Source organism: Bos javanicus, chromosome 1, assembly GCF_032452875.1.
Source record: "Bos javanicus breed banteng chromosome 1, ARS-OSU_banteng_1.0, whole genome shotgun sequence".
NCBI lineage: Eukaryota > Metazoa > Chordata > Mammalia > Artiodactyla > Bovidae > Bos > Bos javanicus.
The window spans coordinates 57,213,324-57,225,509 of record NC_083868.1 but is presented as its reverse complement, the minus strand read 5'-3'; the positions used below and the strand labels follow the sequence as shown (position 1 = coordinate 57,225,509).

The 12,186-nt window shown below is 37.0% G+C and overlaps 1 protein-coding gene across 4 annotated transcripts in view; it reads left to right on the top strand.

Annotated features, from left to right (window-relative positions):
- The window catches only part of SLC9C1 (solute carrier family 9 member C1), a 128,507-nt gene that overhangs the window by 101,906 nt on the left and 14,415 nt on the right, over positions 1-12,186 (top strand). For 2 of the 4 annotated variants that reach the window (XM_061391820.1, XM_061391989.1), the window contains exons 26-28: positions 1,126-1,249; positions 8,370-8,494; positions 10,315-10,402. In XM_061391820.1, the coding sequence (XP_061247804.1) occupies positions 1,126-1,249; positions 8,370-8,494; positions 10,315-10,402 (337 nt within the window). The remainder of the gene's footprint in view (positions 1-1,125; positions 1,250-8,369; positions 8,495-10,314; positions 10,403-12,186) is intronic. The other 2 variants (XM_061391904.1, XM_061392083.1) reach the window with 1 other exon arrangement.

The window sequence follows — 12,186 nt, the reverse complement described above, 5'->3', positions numbered from 1 at the left end:
TTCACTCTCCTCTTTCAGTTTCATCAAGAGGCTTTTTAGTTCCTCTTCACTTTCTGCCATAACGGTGGTGTCATCTGCGTATCTGGGGTCATTGATATTTCTCCTGGCAATCTTGATTCCAGCTTGTGCTTCTTCCAGCCCAGCGTTTCTCATGATGTACTCTGCATATAAGTTAAATAAGCAGGGTGACAATATACAGCCTTGGTGTATTCCTTTTCCTATTTGGAACCAGTCTGTTGTTCCATGTCCAGTCATGATAGAAGTGCTTAAAAGGTAGATATGGGACACAAGAAAAATATATTGGAGGTATGAGGAATCCTGAGCTGAGAAATGGTCATAAGAAAAATTTCCACATGGGTACTACTAATCTGATAGCCAGTGAGAGGAAGTGAAACATTATTCTTAACTATGGTGCTTCCTACCTCTATCCCTGAATATGTGATAATAGAGCTTAGTTAGGGATGCTGGATTGGGAATTTAGATAACCAAGAAAGAGATTCTTTAGGCAATCCAAACCTGCCCAACTCTGTCTACTGTCCTGGGCATAAAGCTCTCCTCACTGTGGGTTTGGATTGGAAGATATCTTGAAATCCATTGACATTCAGACTTTCTTTATGCCACATAGAAAAATACTCTGGGCGATATTTTAAAGAGTCGTGGATGATTAAGTCTTCACTATTTTTCTCATTTGTAATAAAAATGGACAAAATAATTTAAAATCAGTGAGAGCATATAGAATATTGACTTTCACAAAGCTAACATACCCAAGTATTTGGCTATATCTAATGCCTATTTGGGCTTCCCTGGTGGCTCAGATGGTAAAGAATCCACCTGCAATGCGGGACACCTGGGTTCAATCCCTGAGTTGGGAAGATCTCCCGGAGAAGGGAAAGGCTACCACTCCAGTATTCTTGCCTGGAGAATTCCATGGACTGTACAGTCCATGGGGTCGCAAAGAGTCAGACAGAGCTGAGCGACTTTCACTTCACTTCACTTCAATATTTATTTACAATGTCAATTTTCAGGCCCAGATATTTAGAGAGGGTCTGAGATAGTAGCTTACTAGAGAACATTTAATTGTTAGATTTTTACTTAGAAATTAGCTTGTAATCTGTTGATTTTCAGATACAAGGCACTGAAGATTTCACAAAGGTAACAATTGTTCAAACTTCCATTTATTCAAAAAGATTCAGGTGGAACACTAGAAAGTATATAGCTTCACATAAACCAGCTGATCCAACAACATCAGGTATGTAACTTAGAATTCTTTGAATAATTGGGAACTTATTTTTCTTTTATGAAATAGTCCTATAGTATTTGGAAACTTGTATGCACTCTACCTAAAGTATTGAGGAATCTTTTAACTGCCATATTTGATATCCAATGTGTGAATTATGACTGACAATATATAAGTTATAGTTAGAAATTATTCTATATTTAATCTATAAAATAAGTACATAATTATAATAGGTATCATATATTATAAACATTATAAGTATATAAAAATAATATGAAGAAAAGATTGATGAGGAAATTTCTAGTTCTTTCCAAAAGTTAAAATATTTTATATAGCAGTAATAATGAAAATGCTGTTGTGTTGTCTGAATAACAGAGATATAAATCATAGAACTGAATAAATAAACTTATTATAAACCTATTCTCTGTACAAATTTTGCATGAATGAAACTGAATCATAATATAAATGATTATTTAATAACTGCTATAAGCTAGTGATTAAAATTTGAAAAATAAATTTGAGATAGTTTTAAAAATTGAGTTATATTTGAATTATGGAATAAATATTCTTTAATATTTTTCATTTCTCTGAAGGGAACATTGTTCTAAATTTAGAAATACAGAAATTAATTTTAAAATTCTGCATTGATAAGAATATTACCAATCAAGAGATCAACAAGGGACAGTTCATGGAAGAAAAGTTTTATTGAAAAAAAAATGTAGTCAAAAGTTCAACACTACTAATATTCAAAGAAACAGAAATTAAATGTTAGCCTATTTCATTCATGAGATTTTTAAAGAATTATAATGACTAAAGCTCAAAAAATGTAGTGAGTGGGAGAGAAGTTTAAGAGAAAGGGGGGATTATATATACTTATGCCTGATTCGTGTTGTTCAATGCAGAAACCAATACAACATTGTAAAACAATTATCTTCCAATTAAAAATAAATTCTAAAACTTTTAAAAATGTAGTTTTTCTGATATACATTCTTATCTTGACACCAATATAAATTGATCAAATAAGTTTATCACAAGATTCCAAAAGCCCTAAAAGTATTTCTATCCCTTGCTTAAATAATGTAATTTCTAAATATGTCAATTATATCTCAATAAAAATAAATTAATAATATAATTTCTAGATATTTATTGTAAATAAGTAAAGCAAAAAATAATTAAGGTAAGCATTATTTATAAAAATAAAAATTAGAAGTTATCAAATGTCCATACAATAGTAAAGATTAATAAAACTAAAGCTGGTTCTCTTGAGAAGATAAATAAAATTGACAAACCATTAGCCAGAATCATCAAGAAACAAAGAGAGAAGAGTCAAATCAACAAAGTCAGAAATGAAAAAGGAGAGGTTACAACAGACAATGCAGAAATACAAAGGCTTATAAGAGACTATTATGAACAACTATATGGCAATATAATGGATAACCTGGAAGAAATGAACAGATTCTCAGAAAAGTTCTATCTTCCAAGACTGAACCAGGAAGAAATAGAAATTATGAACAACCAAATTACAAGCACTGAAATTGAAGCTGTGGTAAAAATCTCCCAAAAGACAAAAGCCCAGGACCAGATGGCCTCACAGGAGAATTCTATCAAACATTTAGAGAAGAGCTAATGCCTATCCTTCTAAAACTCTTTCAAAAAACTGCAGAGGAAGGAACACTTCCAAACTCATTCTACAAGGCCACCATCACCCTGATACCAAAACCAGACAAAGACAACACAAAAAAGAAAACTATAGGCCGATATCACTGATGAACATAGATGCAAAAATCCTCAACAAAATTTTAGCAAACAGAATTCAGCAACACATCAAAAAGCTCATACAACATGATCAAGTTGTATTTATTCCAGGGATGCAAGGATTCTTCAATATATGCAAATCAACCAATGTGATACACCATATTAACAAATTGAAAGATAAAAACCATATGAAAATCTTATACATACAGAAAAGGCCCTTGACAAAATTCAACATCCGTTTATGATTAAAACTCTTCAAAAAATGGGCATAGAAGGAACCTACCTCAACATAGTAAAGGCCATATATGATAAGCCTAGAGCAAACATTATTCTCAATGGTCAAAAATTGAAAGCATTCCCCTAAGATCAATAACAAGACAAGGGTGTCCACTTTCACCACTATTATTCAACATAGTTCTGGAAGTCCTAGCTACAGCAATCAGAGAAGAAAAAGAAATAAAAGGAGTCCAGATCAGAAAAGAAGAAGTAAAGCTCTCACTGTTTGCAGATGACATGACATCAGATCAGATCAGATCAGTCGCTCAGTCGTGTCCGACTCTTTGCGACCCCATGAATCACAGCACGCCAGGCCTCCCTGTCCATCACTCACTCCTGGAGTTCACTCAGACTCACGTCCATCAAGTCAGCGATGCCATCCAGCCATCTCATCCTCTGTCGTCCCCTTCTCCTCCTGCCCCCAATCCCTCCCAGCATCAGAGTCTTTTCCAATGAGTCAACTCTTCGCATCAGGTGGCCAAAGTACTGGAGTTTCAGCTTTAGCATCATTCCTTCCAAAGAAATCCCAGGGCTGATCTCCTTCAGAATGGACTGGTTGGATCTCCTTGCAGTCCAAGGGACTCTCAAGAGTCTTCTCCAACACCACAGTTCAAAAGCATCAATTCTTTGGCGCTCAGCCTTCTTCACAGTCCAACTCTCACATCCATACATGACCACAGGAAAAATCATAGCCTTGACTAGACGAACCTTCGTTGGCAAAGTAATGTCTCTGCTTTTGAATATGCTCTCTAGGTTGGTCATAACTTTCCTTCCAAGGAGTAAGCGTCTTTTAATTTCATGGCTGCAGTCACCATCTGCAGTGATTTTGGAGCCCAGAACAATAAAGTCTGACACTGTTTCCACTGTTTCCCCATCTATTTCCCATGAAGTGGTGGGACCAGATGCCATGACATGACATAGAAAACCCTAAATATAGTCTCAGAAAATTACTAGAGCTAATCAGTGAATTTAGCAAAGTTGCAGGATATAAAATCAATACACAGAAATCACTTGCATTTCAATATACTAACAATGAAAAATCAGAAAAAGCAATTAAGGAATCAATCCCATCCACCATTGCAACGAAAAGAATTAAATACCTAGGAATACATTCACCTAAGGAGACAAAAGAACTGTACACAGAAAATTAAAAGACACTAATAAAAGAAATCAAAGATGACGTAAACAGATGGAGAGATATTCCATGGTCCTGGGTAGAAAGAATCAATATTTTGAAAATTACTCTACTACCAAGTGCAATCTACAGATTCAATGTGATCCCTACCAAATTACCAATAATTTTTTTCACAGAACTAGAATAAAAATTTGACAATTCATATGGAAACATAACAGACCCTGAATAGCCAAAGCAGTCTTGAGAAAGAAGAATGGAGTTGAAGGAATCAACCTTCCTGACTTCAGATTATACTACAAAGCTACAGTCATCAAGACAGTATGGTACTGGCACAAAAACAGAAATATAGACCAATGGAACAAGATAGAAAGCTCAGAAATAAACCCATGCATCTATGGGTACCTTATTTTTGACAAAGGAGGCAAGAATATACAATGGGGCAAAGACAGCCTCTTCAATAAATGGTGCTGGGAAAACTGGACCGCTACATGTGAAAGAATGAAATTATAACACTTCCTAACACCATACACAAAGATAAACTCAAAATGGATTAAAGACCTAAATGTAAGACCAGAAATTATAAAACTCTTAGAGGAAAACATAGACAGAACACATGATGACGTAAGTCAAAGCAGGATCCTCTATGATCCACCTCCTTGAGCAACGGAAATAAAAACAAAAGTAAACAAGTGGGACCTGATTAAACTTAAAAGCTTTTGCCCAGCAAAGGAAACTATAAGCAAGGTGAAAAGACAGCCCTCAGAATCAGATCAGATCAGATCAGATCAGTTGCTCAGTCGTGTCCGACTCTTTGCAACCCCATGAATCACAGCACGCCAGGCCTCCCTGTCCATCACCAACTCCCAGAGTTCACTCAGACTCATGTCCATCGAGTCAGTGATGCCATCCAGCCATCTCATCCTCTGTCGTCCCCTTCTCCTCCTGCCCCCAATCCCTCCCAGCATCAGAGTCTTTTCCAATGAGTCAACTCTTCGCATCAGGTGGCCAAAGTACTGGAGTTTCAGCTTTAGCATCATTCCTTCCAAAGAAATCCCAGGGCTGATCTCCTTCAGAATGGCCTGGTTGGATCTCCTTGCAGTCCAAGGGACTCTCAAGAGTCTTCTCCAACACCACAGTTCAAAAGCATCAATTCTTTGGCGCTCAGCCTTCTTCACAGTCCAACTCTCACATCCATACATGACCACAGGAAAAACCATAGCCTTGACTAGACGAACCTTTGTTGGCAAAGTAATGTCTCTGCTTTTGAATATGCTATCTAGGTTGGTCATAACTTTCCTTCAAGGAGTAAGCGTCTTTTAATTTCATGGCTGCAGTCACCATCTGCAGTGATTTTGGAGCCCAGAACAATAAAGTCTGACACTGTTTCCACTGTTTCTCCATCTATTTCCCATGAAGTGATGGGACCGGATGCCGTGATCTTCGTTTTCTGAATGTTGAGCTTTAAGCCAACTTTTTCACTCTCCACTTTCACTTTCATCAAGAGGCTTTTTAGTTCCTCTTCACTTTCTGCCATAAGGGTGGTGTCATCTGCATATCTGAGGTTATTGATATTTCTCCCGGCAATCTTGATTCCAGCTTGTGTTTCTTCCAGTCCAGTGTTTCTCATGAGGTACTCTGCATATAAGTTAAATAAACAGGGTGACAATATACAGCCTTGATGAACTCCTTTTCCTATGTGGAACCAGTCTGTTGTTCCATGTCCAGTTCTAACTGTTGCTTCCTGACCTGTGTACAAATTTCTCAAGAGGCAGATCAGGTGGTCTGGTATTCCCATCTCTTTCAGAATTTTCCACAGTTTATTGTGATCCACACAGTCAAAGGCTTTGGCATAGTCAATAAAGCAGAAATAGATCTTTGTACCCTCAGAATAGGAGAAAATAATAGCAAATGAAACAACTGCCAAAGGATTAATTTCCAATATACCCAAGCAGCTCATACAACTCAGTACCAGAAAAACAAACAACTCAGTCAAAAAGTGGGAAAAAAACCTAAACAAACATTTCTCCAAAGAAGACATACAGATGGCTTACAAACAAACACATGAAAAGATGCTCAATGTTGTTCATTATTAGAGAAATGCAAATCAAAACTACAATGAGGTATCACCTCACACCAGTCAGAATGGCCATCATAAAAATGTCTACACTCAGTAAATGCTGGAGAGGGTGTGGAGAAAAAGGAATACTCTTGCACTGTTGATAGTAATGTAAATAGATACAGCCACTATGGAAGACGGTATGGAGATTCCTAAAAAAACTAGGAATAAAACCACCATATGACCCAGAAATCCCACTCCTAGGCATATACTCTGAGGAAATCACAATTGAAAAATACCCATGTATCTCATTGTTCATTGCAGCACTATTTGCAATAGCTAGAACATGGGAGAAACCTACATGTGCCCATCGACAGATGAAGGGATAAAGAAGTTGTGGTACATATACACAATGAAATATTACCCAGCCATAAAAAGGAATACATTTCAGTCAGTTTTAATGAGATTGATGAACCTAGAACTTATTATACAGAATGAAGTAAGTCAGAAAGAGAAAGATAAACATCATATTCTAAGGCATATATATGTAATCTAGAAAAATGGTACTGAAGAAATTTATTTACTGGGCAGCAATGGAGAAACATAGATAATAGATTTATGGACATGGGGAGAGAGGAGGAGAAGGTGAGATGTATGGAAAGAGTAACATGGAAACTTACATTACTGTATGTAAAGTAGATAGCCAATGGGAATTTGCTGTATGGCTAAGGAAACTCAAACAGGGGTTCTGTATCAACCTAGAGGGGGGGGATGGAGAGGGAGATGGGTGGGGGCTTCAAAAGGGAGGGTATATATGTATACCTATGGCTGATTCATGTTGAGGTTTGACAGAAAACAACAAAATTCTGTAAAACAATTATCCTCCAATAAAAAAGTAATTAAAAAGTAATTAAGGTAATTAAGCATTATTTGTAAGAATAGAAATCAGAAGTTATCAAAACGTCTAATGATCAATGAATGGTTAATTAAATTAACACAATTGAATGCTTAATAAGCATTAAACAATTAATTTCCCAGGTAGAACCTTGGAAAAGACCAATGATACATGTGAAGTAAAAGTAGCACTGATACAACACTCTCTTGCTAATTTTAAACAAATTTTATCTTTATTGTGTTACAGTTATAAACCTTTGAATCCATGTGAACACAATACTGTCATTCCATGGGTCCCCACCGATCTTCACATTAAGCAGAAATAGGACATAGTATGGGAAACTTCATCATCTGCTCATTCTTCAGCCACCTTCCCTCCCCACAATCTAAAATGTGGCCATACCAAACGGCTAATGGTTCACATAATATAAGAGACCTCGTGGTCTCTCATTCCTGAACCTTTGCACATTTTTTCCCCTTCCTTCTGCCTAGAACCCTCTAAAAGTGCTTGCCCCCACATCTCCCCATTCCAGGGAGTTAACTTCTTATTCCTTAAATCTCAGCATCACTGATACATCCCAAATTCACAGAACTGCACTTTCCATGTGCTCCCATAGCCCATTATGCACACAGTCCTATTTTCCCATCATGTATTTTTTTATTCGTATATTTGCTGATCCGTCTTCTCCAAGAGAGCACGGATCATTACTCATTTGCTTTCTTATGTATCCCCATTGCTTACCAATGGGCCTGGCATGCTTAGTACATATTAATATAAAAGTACTTTGGGGATGGTGGGACAGTAAATGATTTTGTCTCTGTACTTTCCAAACTTTCTGCACATTTGTTACACAATCTTTATAATAAAAGACTTTTAATCTCTTTTTTTAAAGTGACCCCATTTCCTACCAACTAAAATTGCCACCAATTCCAGATCACAGTGACTTGAACTTGGTTGAATTGGATAGTTGGACTAGTTAATATGGTTGTTTGTTTCAGTGTTTGAATTAATGCAGTCTTTTCTGAAGGAGCTGAATCCAGAAGATGTGAATATCCCTTTCCAGAGGAGACACGTACTCAATTTGAAGCAGGTGAAAGTGGAACACGTGAAAATCTCTCTCAAGAAGAGACACATACTCAGGTAAACTGAGAAATACAATGAAAATACAGTCAGTTCTTCGTATCCTAGAACACAGAACATGTGGCTCCTGGGCCCTGACTGTACTATGTCATTCTATATAAGGGACTTGAGCATCCCTTGATTTTGGTATTCATGGGAAGAGGGAGTGCTGTCCTGGAACCAGGCCCCTGCAAATACCTAGAGACAACTGTACCTCACTAGATCTCCATCAGCCTATCTGAACCTCACTAGATCTCCATCAGCCTATCTGAACCTCACTAGATCTCCATCAGCCTATCTGAACCTCACTAGATCTCCATCAGCCTAACTGTAGACTGGATTTTAGGGAGTTCCAAGTGAGGTAGAGAATTTATTTTTATTTCTTGTCTTTTCCAAGCTGGTAGTATTGTCCCAGGAGATGCTAATTATAATACCCAGAATATGAGAAATATCTGCTACAAATGAATACATCAGAAAATTGTATATTTGGTTGTTAAAGATGTTTTACATCAATTCAGTCCACTTACTCTATTAGCAGAAGGCATCAAACTCAAAACACATTCTCCTTCTCCCCCAAAACTTGCCTCACGAGTATATATTGAATGAAAGCTTATTAAAGGTTCCACGAGGGACATTGAAGGTGTTTTCCTAATGTCCATGTTTAACTCAAATGTGTTCAAGTTCTCAGGTCTTGAAGAGCCCAACACTCTTCTTTAATATATAAGTTCTCATTCTACATAAAAGCAGGAATTTCAGTTTATCCTTGAGTTTCAGAGTCTTCCTGGGGAAGCTTTCCCTCAAACCCTCCCTAATTGTTGCCTCAAACTGCTGACCCAATAGCACAGGGGTTGAGAGTGTGGGATGTAGCATGAAAGTCTCTAGTTTGCTTCCTGATTCCATCACAATTAGCCATGAGACCTTGAACAAATTTCTCAACCTGCCTTAGCATCATTTTCCCTGTCTATAAAACTGATAAAATAATAAGTCATGTTCATATGGTGCTGCTATGGAGATTAAAGAAACGGGAGGCACACTACAAACTATTTCACACTGCTTCTTAACATTGTAAACTGCTTCTCCAAATGTCTTTTGCTCTTCCCATATTAACTTTCTTTAAAAAAAAAAAAACCATGAATATAGTCACCTCCTCTAATTCTCCCAAACATAGTTTCTGCTGAAGACTAGGAAAGAACAAAGGGAAATTACAGTTAATAAACAAACAAAAAATTATGAGGAAGACGCTTAAAATACAAGATGGCTCCTTTCAGCTTACTGATTAAGCCATCTTTCTCCTTAGCCTTGGTAGGCTGCCAAGCTTGTAGGATTTATCTTAATAGCGTGTTTGGGGGAATGAAGGGAGGAGCCAGGAAAGCTAATGCTCTCCCAGTACATAATGTCCCAAATTGCTGCTTTTACTTAATTAAAAAGAAAATGATTTGCATAAGAGTTGTTAACATAGAGGAAGCAGTTTGAAAGTGAGAGTCCAATAAATGGTAGAAACATCAGCTAGTTAGACATACAGAGAAGATCAACAAATTCTGTTATTTAATAAATGCTTGTTCTCCCTCATGTTAAATCTTGGTTGTGTTTCTGAGCCAACTCCCTTCCCTCTCCCCTCAAAGTTTTCCCTGATTACCACCAGCCCAGAACAGTAGCTTTACCTTTACATCATTAAAAACCTGTCACAACATTAAGTGGCTCCTTACAGAGCATTTTGATCCCCACACAGTGCTGCCACTGCCAGGAGTCCCAGCTGTAGGTCCCCCTGACCTACAGACCAGATTTGACACCAGCTCTGTTTTATAAATCTTACTAACCTTAACTCCTATCTCCATTTTTAGAATCAAGAGCCTACGAAATCAACTGCTAAGATCATGATGGATAAGAGCATCTATGGGAACGCCTCGAATAAGCCTAAACGGAAGTCTGGTAAGCTGGTTCCATTTTCCCAACATGAGTGGGAGCATACCCGTTCCTGGAGATGTAGATGGAAGCCAGTTTATTTGCCTTTGTGTGATAATATGCTTATACCACCTTCTACTAGCCAGAAGATTCTTCTACTGGCACTAATTCTAAATTCTAATTTGGAAAATTAATTCAAAATAAGATTCCTTTATCTGAATTTCTGAAAACTATAGCTTCATGGTTCCCTCTCTATATTCTGCCATTTAATCTCACATGCAACACTAGCTGCTCCCAGTTTGGTAGGTTGTTTTACAGGTAGCCATGTAATGTGGAAGATATAAGCAGACAATAAGCTATGACTTCATGTTCAAAAATTTATGTTCTAGTTAAGGAAGCAAAACATACCACACGGAAGGCAGTTAAATGACAATACAAGAAACACAGTGGACAGTGTCAACTGAAGTTAAATGAATTCAAAAACAGATAGCTACTAAGCATAGCAAAGTCTCTGTAGAGAAAAGAAGCTGATGCTTAGAACAGAAGACGCAAGAGACCAAGACTTTTAGGAAACGATGAGTAGACCAACCTGGCTGTTGGCAGTACAAAATGTCATGTCTGGGGAAATATTTGTGTTTATAAGTGCTTTATATGACCTCCAGATAAATTTTTTATCTCCATTTAGAAAACATTAACTGTTTAATACCACTTCCTATGACAAAGATCATATTTTAAAATAGACTTAAAGGCTAACAATACACCATGTAAAAAGTGTTTGAAAGAATTATTTGCAACACAATGAATATCTTTACCTGGGGAAAATGTGTACAAAATGATGAGGAAAATACTATGATACCAACAGGCAAACTTATAAACAGCCAATTCAGGGAAAAGACAATGCCCAAAATGTGGAGAAAATTAAAAAAGTAACACTAAACAACAACAAAGTATTAACATTTTTTAAAGAACTGTTTTTATTAAATGGTAGAATTACTTTCTTTGAAATAAATGAAAATAGAATGATACTTATTTTCTCATATTTAGCTAGTAGATAAGCAATTTGTCAACAAAAGTCATAAAAATACTCACACAGTTTGCCTCAGTGATTTCTCTTCTGAAAATCAATCCAAAGAAAGTAATACAAGGTATACAAGTAGACAAATGTGCAAAATGTCTAATACACTACTATTTCTAGTGACAAAAAATTTTAAGTAGCCAAAGTGTTCAACAGTGAAAAAATGTATAATTTCACTACAGAACATCCGTAGTACAAGGAGTGTCATACTACTACGGTTGAGTAGTTCAACATAAAATGTAAAAGCTGAATTCCATACTGTACATATAACATGTTTAGTGTAAACAAGGCCAGAAAAGATAAATCTAAATGATATAATTAAGAAAAGGGAGAATAGAGATGGTCTTCAGAGAAGGCAATGGCACCCCACTCCAGTACTCTTGCCTGGAAAATCCCATGGACGGAGGAGCCTGGTGGGCTGCAGTCCATGGGGTTGCTGAGGGTAGAACACGACTGAGTGACTTCACTTTCACTTTCATGCATTGCAGAAGGAAATGGCAAGCCACTCCAGCGTTCTTGCCTGGAGAATCCCAGGGACGGTGGAGCCTGGTGGGCTGCTGTCTATGGGGTCGAACAGAGTCGGACACAACTGAAGTGACTCAGCAGCAGCAGCAGCAGCAGAGATGGTCTTATTTACCCCTCTTGTTTTATGTGGCTTTGTTACTCATTATGAAAAATATGACTGTAAAACCATCAAGAATTATTCAAATATAAATTACTTGAAAGTTGTCTGTTG